Genomic DNA, 14,736 nt, shown 5'->3' with positions numbered 1-14,736 from the left:
AAGCACAATAATTAATTAGAAAAATGCATACAACTGCAATATTGTGACGAAGACAGAAAATTGAACATTCATCAGTACTGCAGAAATTACAATGTTGGCAATGAAACTATTTTTGAAAACATCGAAGAGCTGGTGCAATGGACTAGGCTACACACCACTTCAGGTGGCAAAGTTACCTGCCCTAGATGCCCATCCTTTGACATTCATGCGGAGTTAACAGAAAACTTTCTTTTATGTGGTTTAAAACTATGACGGACTGCAGATCTATGTGGCGTATCAGAGATGACGATCAAAAGGCAAACAAACTTTTCTATAAAAATAGTATACTCAAATAGCATACAAGACACAAACCTGGGATCCTCTTCAAATATATGCTGTATTCCCTGTCCGTGATGCACATCCCAGTCTACAATTAATATGCTGGAACCAAACAACAGACTTATTAGTATAACGTATAACAGTAAAATATATTATTACACATTTGCAGTTTGGGGCAACTCACAAATGTCATTGTAACAGTGTTGTGAAAACAGTTCACTATAAATACAGAAAGTTATTGTACCTATGATTGTATATTCAACTTACCGCTTTAGATTGTATTTTTCTTTGGCATAACTTGCAGCAATGGCCACATTGTTAAACATACAGTAGCCACTCATCTGGTCTCTTTCTGCATGGTGACCTGGTGGTCTGGAAAAAAGTAATTGCTTAAAATATGGATCAAAAAATAAAATATAAAAATATAAATATCTTGGAAGTGGGGGAAGAACTAGGGCAATTCCATGGATATATAAAAATACAGTGAATTGAACTGTATATTGAATTAGAAAAGGTACATTGAATTATTAAGGAATTTCTCTGGTAAAAGGCTTTATTGGTTTCCCTCCAGAGTGCTTTATTTCCAGAATCTTAATTTTTTTAACCCACAGTTATAGCAAACTATAAAATGGAGGACACATGGAAGGCCACTAGAAGCCCAATTATAACTCTGAAACTGACAGAGGGTCACTGACTGCAACCCAAAACCCACTTATTTATCGCAAAGTGCCAACACGGCAATTTAACCTGAATACTGAGGTTTTAGTTTAGAAAAACATCTCATACATTAACATAACTTAAAAGAAAAACACAATAACAGAGCTTTCAATGATACAAACAACATTTTATTGAAAGGTAAAAGTTTGCATTTGGTATGCTTTTGACCAATTAATGTGATTTTTGCTGTTGTATGCATGCTGATAATTTTAGCTAACCTTGGCTCATACTTTGTAAGTTTGAGAGCAACAAATGCAGCACTCAAGTCATCTGTTAGTCTTAGGACACCTAAGATGGCGCCGACTGGTGTGGCTGGCCATCTGACCATCTTGCTAATCTATGTTTTATCTATGTTTTTTTGTATTAGTTTATCTCAACGACCACTGTCCTACGATCGTGATTCTTTACTTAACATATTTTCTTGCTTGCTTTCCTTTCAGTTTTCATCTTCTGTTGGGATATTATGTGAACCTCCACCTTTGTTTTATTCATCTCCTGACTTCTTCACCTGGACGCTGGTGTTCACCTGTATCAGTGAGCTGAATGCCTCTCTGAGATGCAAACGCACCCACCGTGGTAAAAGAGCCGGCATTGCTGTTAAACAACGCCAACTTAAATCCCAGAGCTTGGTTTCCCAATGCCTGCGAGTTGTCTATGACCCATCCTCCCCTGCACAGGACACCATCCCTGGTCCATTGGCACTGGATACTGGATTTAATTTCTCCATTTCAAGGTGGCATCACTTTTCCTTGGCATGCAATCAGGGAGTAAATGCTGCTAATCTTCGCACGCTCACCTGTGCTCATCCTGGTACGAGCTCTTCTACCTCTATCAAGGCTGCTCTCTTGAACATGAGATCAGTGTCTAATAAAACTTTTATTCTACAAGACTTTATTACCTCAAATAAACTGGATTTCTTCTTCATCACTGAGACATGGATTGCAAATGGTGACTCTTCATGTTTTACTGACTTGGCACCATCAGGTTATTCATTTTTAACCTCTCCTCGTCTGACTCCCCATGGGGGGGCGTTGCCCCTGTTTTTAAAAGTATATTCTTGTGTTGGAGCGTTACAAAAGGTCCATTTAGTAGCTTCGAACTGCAGCTTTTCGAAGTGGGCAGCTCCACTTCTTTGTTGTTTGCCGTGGTTTATAGACCTCCTGTAATTAATAATATATTCATTTCTGAATTCTCTGATGTCCTAGCTGATATTACCTTCTCCCATGACAAAGTATTTATTGTTGGTGATTTTAACATTCACGTTTGTTGTCAATCGAAACCTTTGGTTAATGACTTTTTATCACTATTGGACTCATTTGATTTTATCCAACATATTAATACGCCAACTTACTCTCTCGGTCATACCCTTGATCTCGTTCTTACTCGTGATATTTCAGTTAATAATATTGATTTATGCTATGTTTCTTTCACTGATCACTTTTCTATAATAATGGATATAAATATTATTGTTGATGTCCCGACTAATAGCTGTCCCCCACACTGCTCGCACTTTTTAAATTCTTCTGTTATATCCGATTTTAAAGCCATTTTCTCTAGTCTTGATGTGCATGTCCATAATAATGGTATCGACGATTCTGTCTTAAAATTTAATTCTTCCAGGTCAGACCTGGTAGGCCCAAACGTGTTGTGAGGGTCTGCTGGGAACGGCTGGTAGAGTCCCCTGTCAGAAGTAGCTTCAACTCCCACCTCCGGCAGAACTTCAACCACATCCCGAGGGAGGTGGGGGACATTGAGTCCGAATGGGCCATGTTCCGTGCCTCTATTGTTGAGGTGGCTGACCGGAGTTGTGGCCGCAAGGTGGTCGGTGCCTGTCGTGGCGGCAATCCCCGAACCCGTTGGTGGACACCAGCGGTGAGGGATGCTGTCAAGCTGAAGAAGGAGTCCTATAGGACTTTTTGTCCTGTGGGTCTCTGGAGGCAGCTGATAGGTACCGCAGGCCAAGCGAATGCGGCTTCGGTTGTTGCTGAGGCAAAAACTCGGGCATGGGAGGAGTTTGGAGAGGCCATGGAGAACGACTTTCGGACGGCTTTGAGGAGATTCTGGTCCACCGTCTGGCGTCTCAGGAGGGGGAAGCAGTGCAGTGTCAACACCGTATATGGTGGGGATGGTGCGCTGCTGACCTCACTTCGACGGTTGTGGGTCGGTGGGAGGAGTACTTCGAAGACCTCCTCAATCCCACTAACATGCCTTCCAATGAGGAAGCAGAGCCTGGGGACTCTGAGATGGGCTCTCCCATCTCTGGGACTGAAGTCACCGAGGTGGTCAAAAAACTCCTTGGTGGCAGGGCCCCGGGGTGGATGAGATACGCCCAGAGTTCCTTAAGGCTCTGGATGTTGTAGGACTGTCTTGGTTTGACACTGCCTCTGCAACATCTCATGGACATCGGGGACAGTGCCTCTGGATTGGCAGACCGGGGTGGTGGTCCCCCTCTTTAAAAAGGGGGACCGGAGGGTGTGTTCCAACTATAGAGGGATCACACTCCTCAGCCTCCCTGGAAAAGTCTATTCGGGGTTCTGGAGTGGAGGGTCCGTCCGGATAGTCGATCCTCGGATTCAGGAGGAACAGTGTGGTTTTCGTCCTGGTCGCGGAACAGTGGACCAGCTCTTCACCCTTAGCAGAGTCCTGGAGGGTGCATGGGAGTTTGCCCGACCGGTCTACATGTGTTTTGTGGACTTGGAAAAGGCATTCGACCGTGTCCCTCGGGAATCCTGTGGGGGGTGCTCCGGGAGTATGGGGTACCGGACCCCCTGATAAGAGCTGTTCGGTCTCTGTACAACCGGTGTCAGAGCTTGGTCCGCATTGCCGCAGTAAGTCGAGCCCGCTTCCAGTGAGAGTTGGACTCCGCCAGGGCTGCCTTTGTCACCGATTCTGTTCATAACTTTTATGGACAGAATTTCTAGGCGCAGCCAGGGTGTTGAAGGGGTCCGGTTTGGTGGACTCAGGATTGGGTCACTGCTTTTTGCAGATGATGTTGTCCTGTTTGCTTCATCAGGCCGTGATCTTCAGCTCTCTGGATCGGTTCGCAGCTGAGTGTGAAGCGACTGGGATGAGAATCAGCACCTCCAAATCCGAGAGCATGGTCCTCAGCCGGAAAAGGGTGGAGTGCCCTCTCAGGGTTGGAGGAGAGATCCTGCCCCAAGTGGAGAAGTTCAAGTATCTCGGGGTCTTGTTCACGAGTGAGGGAAGAATGGAGCGTGAGATCGACAGGCGGATCGGTGCGGCATCCGCAGTGATGCAGGCTCTGCATCGGTCTGTCGTGGTGAAAAAGGAGCTGAGCCGTAAGGCAAAGCTCTCAATTTACCAGTCGATCTACGCTCCTACCCTCACCTATGGTCATGAGCTGTGGGTAGTGACCGAAAGAACGAGATCGCGAATACAAGCGGCTGAAATGAGTTTCCTCCGCAGGGTGTCTGGGCTTTCCCTTAAAGATAGGGTGAGAAGCTCAGTCATCCGGGAGGGGCTCAGAGTAGAGCCGCTGCTCCTCCGCATCGAGAGGAGTCAGATGAGGTGGCTCGGGCATCTGATCAGGATGCCTCCTGGACGCCTCCCTGGTGAGGTGTTCCGGGCACGTCCAACCGGGAGGAGGTCCCGGGGAAGACCCAGGACACGCTGGAGGGACTATGTCTCCCGGCTGGCCTGGGAACGCCTTGGGATTCTCCCGGAAGAGCTGGAAGAAGTGGCCGGGAGAGGGAAGTCTGGGCCTCTCTGCTTAAGCTGCTACCCCCGCGACCCGACCTCGGATAAGCGGAAGAGGATGGATGGATGGATATAAAACAGTTTTAGACTCAATTGCTCCACCCAAGATACGCAGTAATAAGGGAAGACCTGCTCCCTGGCTAAATGAAACTACAGGATCACTGCGCTTGTCAAACTGCTGAACGGCGTTGGAAAAAAGATGGACCGATTGTCTCTAAACAGATTTTTAGGACTTCTCTTTACAATTTCCAGGCTGCAGTTAAGAAAACTAAACAAGATTTCTTTGCCGATTTTGTATCCCGTCATTCTAAGAATCCTACAGGTCTTGGCAGAAAAGTAATGAGACTGATTTTTTATTTACCAAAGTTTTTATTTTTTTCAAACATCAATGTTATCCATTTCAAAGTAGTTCCCTTGGGCAGCTGCACACCGATGGAGACGTTGTTCCCACTGTTGGTAGCAGCGCTGGAAGTCTTCAACCGGTATTGTCTTCAGCATGTCCGTTACACTCTTTTGGATGTTTTCTAAAGTCCCGAAATGACGTCCTTTGAGGACATTTTTCAGTTTAGGAAAAAGGAAAAAGTCACATGGACTGAGGTCAGGTGAATAAGGGGGCTAGGGAATCACAAGAATGCCTTTTGAGGTCAAAAATTCTGTTATGGAGAGGGCAGTTTTTCGGCACCATTTTGGCACAGACCTTTCGCATGTGCAAATGTTCAGTCAAAATTTGATGAACGGTAAATCTGTTCAAATTTAATTGTTCACTCAACATTCTTAATGTTAAACGACGGTCTGATCTCACAAGAGTGTTCACACGTTCGATGTTTTCATTGGTTTTCGAAGTTGAAGTCCTCCCTGAACGGTGTTCATCTTCAACGTGTTTTCTGCCTTCCAAAAATGATTTGTGCCAGCGAAAAACTTGAGCTCGGGATAAAGAATGTTCCCCATAGGCCTGTTTTAACTTTTCAAACGTCACACTTGCCGTTTAATGGCACAACGTTGCTCCAAATTCCGCTGTTCCATTTTGCGTGACGTACAACCAAAAACACAACTTCGCTAATAGCAGTCACAAAATCACGTAGTTAACGGAAGGAGTTGAAACTCACACTGAGCTATGGGAGGGTACTGATACACGTGCTCTATCAAGGACAACAGTGCAGCGTTGCCAGATCGCTTGCAGTGTTGCCAGTCTCATTACTTTTCTGCCACACCTCATATTTAATTCAATTAATGTGGCCATTCACCCTCAATCTGTGATGGGATTAAACAGCACTGTTCATTCATGTGAGCAGATTCCATCATTCTTTGTCAACAAAATTGATACTATCTGCTGTGGCATTGTTCAAATTGGCTATTAACATCCTACTTAATCATGACATTGTATTAGAATCCTTTGATATAGTCTCACTTTCACAATTAAAAAGAACTATTGACACCCTTAAACCAGCTCCCAGCACCCTTGACATAGTACTTACTACCTTGCCTCTTAGTGGAAGCCTTTGATGTTTTGGGCCCATCCTTACTAGCCATTATCAATGATTCTATAAGTACGGGGGTTGTGCCATCATTTTTTAAACATACTGCAGTCAGTCCCCATCTAAAAAAAGCAGAATTACATCCTGAAGTTTTAGCCAATATTCGCTCAATTTCCCAACTTCCATTTCTGGATAAAATTCTAGAAAGAATTATTTATAATCAATTGGTTGATCACCTTAACCCCAATAATTTATTTGAGATCTACCAATCTGACTTTAGGCGTTATCATGGTGTTGAGACAGCCCTACTGAAAGTTTTCAATGACATCTCTATTATTACTGACTCGGGTGATGCGGCAGTCCTCCTCCTCCTCGACCTGTCCGCTGCCTTTGACACTATTGACCACGAGATATTGCTGATGCGGCTTGAACATCTTGTTGGGCTTAAAGGGGCTGCTCTTAACTGGTTCAGGTCATATTTAACTGGGAGACACTTTTCAGTTACTTTAAATTCCTCTTTTGCATCTACTGCTCCTCTTTTTTTTTTTTTTTTTACCGTGTCCTGTTCGGCTGTGAAGCAATCAGAATTGATGTCTGAATGCTGGCGACTAGCCTTACAGTTTTTCTCTCAGGTGGAGCGTTACAGCTTCTGCTGACGTCACGCCTGATACCAAAACTTTATTAGAAATATTTTCAGATGTTTTTAAGATTCGAACCGGACACGGAGACAAAAGTGAAAGAAAAAGAAGAGAGAAAAGGAGGAGATGGAGGTGAAGGGGAGTTTTTCGTATAGAATAAACAATAAATTAACCAGAATCCGCTTCTAGACCTGCAGAAAGAGAGGGGGGGAACCACAAGACAAAAACATTGCTGCATCAGCTACATGAAGATATATAAAAGTAAAAATGTTTGCTGACAATCACACAGTAATTATTACTAAGGCATTTAGGGCCAACCACAGCCTTAGGTCATGTGCTGAAGATGTCCAAGTCATACTTATGAAATCACCATGTGAGCACCTGTGTGTGTCACGCGCTTGTATGTGTAAGGTTTCTCTATAGGAGCATCCAATAGTGAGTGTGAAGGGCCACAGACCTGCCCCCAAAAACGTGCGGAGGGAGTTCCAAGCCCAGAGATCCAGAGGTCACACCAGAGCGCGAAGATCCCAGGGAGACCGTCACCAGAGAAGCCCCAACCCCCCCTCGAGAGGCGCAGAGGATCACCCCGGGGGGCCACAACCAGCAGCCGGCAGAGTCCCGGGAGATATCAGCGGCAAGCCCTCAGGCCCGCCACAACGCCACCCACCCCGAGTGGCCGGGCCGGAACCCAGCAGCCCGGGACCCAAGGGCGACCCACCCCGCCAAGGACCCAGCAGAGCCCAGAGACCCAGATCCTACCAGGCAGCCACCGGGAGCGACCAGACAGATGCTTAAGGCAGGGGGAGGGTAGGCAAAGATGTTGTAGCATTGCCAGATGTCCCAGGAGAGGGGAGGAGTCCAAAACCCCACCTGACATATACAGTCACACACAAACACAGTCATACACTCCCTCCCTCATGCTCTCACATACACATACAACCCAAGACTTACAAGGATGTACGCCAGACACCCATTCACACTCCCCATATACACCCTACTAACTCTGGTCCCGGTGCTGCCGTATCGAAGGCCCAACCATTCCGGATGCCAGAGTTAGCCCGTTCGCTGGGGTAATAGTGAGCAGGCACCCCGTCCAACGCAGAGCAAAGCAACCCACCACTCCAGACCACAGGCAGACGGCCAGCTCCCACTCCTAGCCTCCAGCCCCGGGCAGCTAACTGAGAACAGAGGTGTGATAAGACCTCTAGTCTCCCTCCGCCGGCTCCAATGTAATATTGATGTGTGTTGATAAGGTGCATTTTGTGGTTGGGGGCGGGCAGCGCTGGCATCATGTGGCCTACACCAGCTGATGTCAACACACAATCCCACTTCCCCCCCCAAAACCCTCCGTGACTAGGTGCAGTTTAAAATTGGAAGTGGGCACCGGCACTCGGAGTGAGGCTGAAATTTCCCCCCACTGGATGCCGTTGAGTGTGCCTCACTCCCAAGGCCCTAAGTGTGCATTTGTGTGGAATGTGTTTGTGGAAGTGTTTAATGTGCAAATAAAATTGGGGGTAGGCTGCCACAGGACTGCGGAAATGGGATCCATACCCGCACCCCCTGACTTACCCACACCCCAAGGCCCTATGTGCATGTTTGTGTGATGATGTGAAGGAGCAGGAGGAGGAAATGTCTGAGGATGGGGAGGAACGGCTGAGGGGCCTGAGCCCTCCAGGGAGCCAGCTCCCCTACTGGCCCCAATAGGCACCTCCACTCCCAAAATCCACCCGGGCATGGAGGCCCCAGCCCATCTAGCCATGGCCCAAGCAGCAGCATCACAGAGCCCCACGGAGTCTGAGGCCACCAACCCACACCACCCCAGCAGAATATTTACTCCCATCCCCACATTTACTCAACATTCAGATTAAGTAAGACATAAGACACCCAGGTAAATCTGGATCCTCCCCCTCCCGGACATCCCCCTCCCCCATGGTGGAACAGAAGTGTTCTCATCCTGAGCTCCTGGAGCCAGGGCCCGGCACTGCCCCATGTTCCGGCCCTCTTCCCGGCAGCGGACATGCCAGGACCCAATCCCCAAGACCCCACCCAGATCCACCCAGGGGCATGCAGCCACCAGGCAGTGACCCGCAGCCACCGTCAAGACCCCCAAGGCCCCACACACAACCACCAGAAGCCCACCCCGAGGTAACCCAAGCACCACCAGAGGTGGGCAGCAGCCCCCAGCCCAAGACCCCCTAGTGAACCCACCCCAGGGATCCTCCAGATACTCCAAGCTCAGACTCTCCACCACATCAACCACAGCATCCCGCAGGACCATATCAATGACCCTCCATCATCGCTATGTGATGGAACCGATCAAAGGAGCCCAGAGATTGATTTGAAGTGGAGGCAGAGGCTGTCTCAAGTGTAATATGATCCAATAAAAGATTTCTATACTGGTTAATGCAAAGATTATCTTTGTTTTTCCAGTTTATGAGGATAGTTTTCTTAGCGATGCATATGGCAGTGAGAACCACGTGAACCAAATTTGTTTCAATCGGGACATCCTCTAGGTTCCCCAGCAAGCAAAATGAGGGGGAAGTTGGGATATCACATTTCAGACACTTTGACAGGTCTTCACATACTCTATACCAGAATCCCTGAACAGGTGGACATGACCACAGTGCGTGGATATAACTGTCAGGAATGTTGTCTGTGCAGTGTGTGTCAGATGGCACAAATCCCATCCTGAACATCCGATGACCTGTATAGTGTACTCTGTGTAGAATTTTGTATTGAATTAGTTGTAAATTGGGGTTTCTGATCGTTTTAAAAGTTTTTAAACAGGTTTGGGACCAGAAAGTCTGATCAAAGCTAACTAATAGATCCTCCTCCCATTTGCCTATAGGAATTGCTATTGTATCATCTATTTTGGTCAATGTTTTATATACTTTAGACAGTAATTTGGGGTGTTTGAGATTACAGAAGTCTAATACCCTTGATGGTGTTTGTAATTCTACTTTAAGCTTAAATTTTTCTTTAACTACTGATTTAATTTGGAGATATTCTAAAATCTATTCTTGTCTATCCCAAATTGGGAGACTATTCTGTTAAATGGAATGAAATCCAATCCTTCAACTATGTGTTCCATGTATAGAATTCCTTTACTTTTCCAGTATGGGAGGTTCATCATTTTATTGTTTTGCAATATGTCAGGATTATTCCAGATGGGTGTGCGTCTGCATGGAATTAGTGAAGACTCGTCATTTTTAGATATTCCCACCATGCTGTCAGTGAGGTACTGATATTAATACTTTTAAAGCTTTCATGCTTTCTTATTTTTGAGCTAATAAACGGTAGGTCCGAAAGCTCTATAGTATTGCAAAGTGTCTGTTCTACATCTAACCAGGACTCATCCAGCGGGTTATGTTGCAACCATCTTGGTATATATTGGAGCCTGTTGGTTAAGAAATAATGATAGAAGTTGGGTAGATCCAACCCTCCTCTATCTTTGGTCTTCTGTAGTGTTTTTAAGCTAATTGTGGAGGTTTATCCTTCCAAAGGAATTTAGTGATGGAGGAGTCCAGGGATCTAAACCAATCAGATGATGGCTTGTTTGGGATCATAGAAAATAAGTAATTGATTCTTGGTAAAACCATCATTTTAATTGTGGCAACCCTCCCCATAAGTGATATCGGTAAGGATTTCCATCTAGCAAGATCATCTTCCACTTTCTTTAATAGTGGGATGTAGTTTAGTTTAGTTAGATCTGCCAGCCTGGGAGACACATGAATGCCCAGGTATGTAATATTCCCTGATTCCAATTGTGTATTAAGGGAATTGACAAAAGAGAAATTAATTGGAAGAACTGTGGATTTTAACCAGTTTATTGAATAATCTGAAACTCTTGAAAAGGAGTTTATTAGTTCAATTGCCTGGGAGAGAGAGGATTGAGAATTCTGAAGATAAAGTAACACGTCATCTGCATAAAGACTGATTTTATGTTCTATGTTCTTACACTTTATGCCTTTAATAACTGTAGTTTGCCTGATTGCTGCTGCTAGTGGTTCAATAAAGATAGCAAATAGCGAGGGAGAGGGGCATCCCTGCCTGGTCCCCTCTGAAGACAGAAGCTATCTGATGTTTGGTCATTTGTCCTGACGCATGCTGTTGGTGAACTGTATAATATTTTAACCAGTTTATGAAGAAGTTTCCAAAACCAAATTTATGTAAAGTTGCAAATAAGAACTTCCAGTTAACTCTATCAAAAGCCTTTTCTGCATCGAGAGATAATATACTGGTTTCCATGTTTCTGCTATAAGAAAAGTCTATTAAGTTGAGTAATCTACGTGAATTTGTGGATGAATGTCTCCCCTTAATGAAACCAGTTTGGTCTGGATGTATTATGAAAGGGGTTACCTTCTCTAATCTTTTTGCAAGGGCTTTACAAATTATTTTCAGGTCAACATTAATAAGAGAAATTGGGCGATAGCTGGTAGGAAATATAGGATCTTTGCCTGGTTTTAACAGGAGACTAATGTTGGCTGAATTCATGTTTGGCTGTAGTCTACCATTTTCTTCTATTTCACTCATCATTCTGAAGAATGTTGGAGCCAGAATGATCCAGAATTCTTTGTAGAACTCTGCTGGAAACCCATCTGGACCTGGAGCCTTCCTATTAGGCATGGAGTTAAGAGCTTCCTGAAGCTCATCTGATGTTAATGGCGAGTCCAGGACTGTAGCTTGGCTATCTGATAATTTAGGAAGTATTATCCTGTCTAGAAACTCATTGATCTCATTATCTGATGGGTTAATCTGTGGTGAGTACAAGGTTTTGTAAAAATCTCTGAAAGTGTTGTTTATTCTTTCAGGGTCATATACTATATTCCCAGTTGAGTCTTTAACAGCAGATATGGCAGTTTTCTCTTTGTTTATTTTTAACTGGTTGGCTAAAACTTGCCTGATTTATTACCGTGTTCAAAGTTTTCTATTCGTAGTCTTTGTGCTAAAAATTGTGTTTTTTTGTCAATAATTCCTTTAAGTTCTAGTTTACTTTTACGCAATTTGTTTTGTAATTCTTCTTCTGGGGATGCCTCTAGAGACTTAATGATTTCTTCTAATTCCTGAATACGTTTGTTTTCTATTTTTTCTTATGTGATGAGAAGGAAATTATTTTACCTCTCATCACTGCTTTCCTGCCTCCCAGAGAACAGATGCTGATGTTCCAGGCATGTCATTGTGTTCTAAATATAAAGCCCACTCTTTTATAATATTCCACAAAACCTCCAGTTTTTACTTGATGGGATTGTTTTCTTATTTAACAGAGTTAAAGAAACTGGAGCATGATCGCTGACAACTATAGGGTGTATCTCAGTGTCTGAAATGTCAGCCAATAATGAGCTGCTGACTAGAAAATAGTCCAAACGTGAGTGAGAGTGATGAACATGTGAGAAAAAAGTATACTCTCTACGGCTGGGATAAAAGATCGCCATGCATCACAAAGCCCATAATCACTCATATACTGTTTGACTATATTAGTGGAATGCCAACTGCGCTGAGTCCCAGCTGTACTGAGCCTGTCTGAAGAATGATCCATCCAAAATTAAAATCTCCCAAGCAAGTATAAGTGGACAGTCCAAGTGTTCGAGAGTACAGAGAAAAATTATGAAAGAATGCGGGTCATCTATGTTTGGACAGTATATGCTAACAATACATAAGCTTTGATTTTGTATAGATAGTTTTAGTATTATAAATCTACCATCTGGATCTGAGACTGTGTCCAATACTTTGAAATTTGTATTTTTGTGTATTAAAATAGCTACACCTCTTTGTCTAGAGTTATAGGGGCAGAGAACAGTCTGGGAAACTCAGATGTTTTAAGTTCATCTGCAACTGTGGCAGACCTATGAGTCTCTTGTAATAAGACAACATCTGCCTGCAGTCTTTTAAGCTGATCAAAAATCTTTAATCTCTTCTCTCTAGAGCCAGTTCCATGAACATTCCAACTGACAAACCTTAGTGTACCCATAGTTGTGTGTGTGATTAGCTAATGTATGGTGCCTTCATGTGAGTTAGTTAAGTAAATAAATGTATAATTTAATCTGAAAAAAAAAAAATAAATAATAAAATAAAAATATATATATAATAATAATAAAATAATATATAATGCTATATAATAATAATAATGATAATAATAATAATAATGCTGATAATAATAATAATAATACTAATGCTGATAATAATAATACTAATACTACTAATGCTGATAATAATCAGACAATAATAATAATAATAATAATAATCAGACAGAACCAAGAGTGTTTGTGGTTGTATGATAAAATGTAATAATTATAATCCAGTGTTTGTATGCGCGCGCTGTGTGTCTGCTGACGCAGTGTAGGAAAGTTGTGTGATTGTGTCATGCGGATGTAAAGCTCCAGAAGCAGGTAAAAAGAAGGAAAGGAAAGAGTGATAAAGGTTAAAAAAAGAAAAAAAGAAGTAAAAAGAAAAGGTGCTAGAGGTGTGGAGTGGTGAGAGAACAGGTGATCCCATCATCTAAACACGGATATAGCAGCTTTTTTTTTTATCCTGACATGCTCATACCCATTGAATCCTGATAAGAATAATAAACTTGTGACCTGATGTTGGGCTAATAAAGCCAGTCTGTCACTCCTCGCTCCTTGTACAGCCTGTTGTTGACGTAGAGCTTGTCCACAGAAATGACAGCGGCTCCCTTCTTGGATGAATTTTTTTACACAGTGGTAACAGAACTCTGCGGCGATCCAAAATTTCTTTAGGAAATTGATCGTTCACGCTGAAATCTTTTCTTTTGAGCTCCTTCCCGCGGCTCTTAACAAAATCTGCTCCTCTTAAATATGGTGTTCCTCAGGGATCCATTTTGAGTCCTATCTTATTCTCTATATACATTCATCCTATTGGAGCTATTTTTAGGAAATTTAACATTTCTTTTCACTGCTATGCTGATGATATTCAGGTTTATTTTCCTGTCTGCTAAACTGCAATAAATCAACTCCACAACTGTCTTTCTGAACTAAGATCCTGGATGGCTAATAATTTCCTTGATCTGAATCAAAATACAACAGAGGTGCTTATAGTGGGTCCATCAGCTAAAGCCTAAATTGGTCTTGGACTTCTCGGCTCTTTCTCTGTCTTTTGCAAACCTCAAGTCCGCAATCTAGGTGTTATCTTTGACAGTAACCTCTCTTTTGAGAAGCAAGTAAATTCTGCAGTCAAGAGTTGCTTTTTCCAGCTTTGTCTATTAGGTAAGATCAAGCCTTTTTTATCTTCTAGGGTTCTTGAGAAAACTACTCATGCTTTTATCTTTTCTCGCCTTGATTACTGCAACTCGCTGTATTCTGGGACTAGCAAAATACCTGCGCTTCGCAGCTGCGAAGTACTGCCTTAAAATTTGTATTAAGAAGAAAATTAAACCTTTTTAAACTTAGGGAAAATATGCCAATAATTATTTAAGGATCTCTTTGTATACCACATTGTGAGTTCGGCCCTCTGGTTGTAATATGACCAAGCTGTGCACTGAGCTTACTCTTGAGCATGCAACGTACAGTTGGCCATGTGAACAGTAATCTTGTTTCAAATCTTACAGCTTGGGTTGCTGCTGTCATAATCAATTTGAGTTTCATGGTTTGCTTCAATTAAAACAGTAATTGCAGGACTTGTGTTGAAGTGACATTCGGCAACTGTCAAGCGTTGTAAGCATACAACCGGTTTCATCGATAACTTCACATCCAGCTTTTGAGAGTTTAAACATCTATAAACATCAAAGTGTCCACTACTGAAATCGTCACCTGTGAATCTAAGATGTTTAAGAGGCATTGGCGGTTGTCAAAAGGTGTAAAATATTTGGCCATTTCGGTACACTTGAAAGCGACAACCGAACAATTCAGCGGAAC

At 43.4% G+C, this 14,736-nt stretch overlaps 1 protein-coding gene across 2 annotated transcripts in view; it reads right to left on the bottom strand.

The window, feature by feature from the left end:
- The window catches only part of hdac6 (histone deacetylase 6), a 124,486-nt gene that overhangs the window by 67,381 nt on the left and 42,369 nt on the right, over window positions 1-14,736 (bottom strand). For both annotated transcript variants that reach the window (XM_039776176.1, XM_039776177.1), the window contains exons 9-10: window positions 586-690; window positions 352-420 (exon numbers count right to left, since the gene is read on the bottom strand). In XM_039776176.1, the coding sequence (XP_039632110.1) occupies window positions 352-420; window positions 586-690 (174 nt within the window). The remainder of the gene's footprint in view (window positions 1-351; window positions 421-585; window positions 691-14,736) is intronic.

This window comes from Polypterus senegalus, chromosome 13 (assembly GCF_016835505.1).
Source record: "Polypterus senegalus isolate Bchr_013 chromosome 13, ASM1683550v1, whole genome shotgun sequence".
NCBI classification, from domain to species: Eukaryota; Metazoa; Chordata; class Cladistia; order Polypteriformes; family Polypteridae; genus Polypterus; species Polypterus senegalus.
This window is presented reverse-complemented; position numbering and strand designations above follow the sequence as displayed.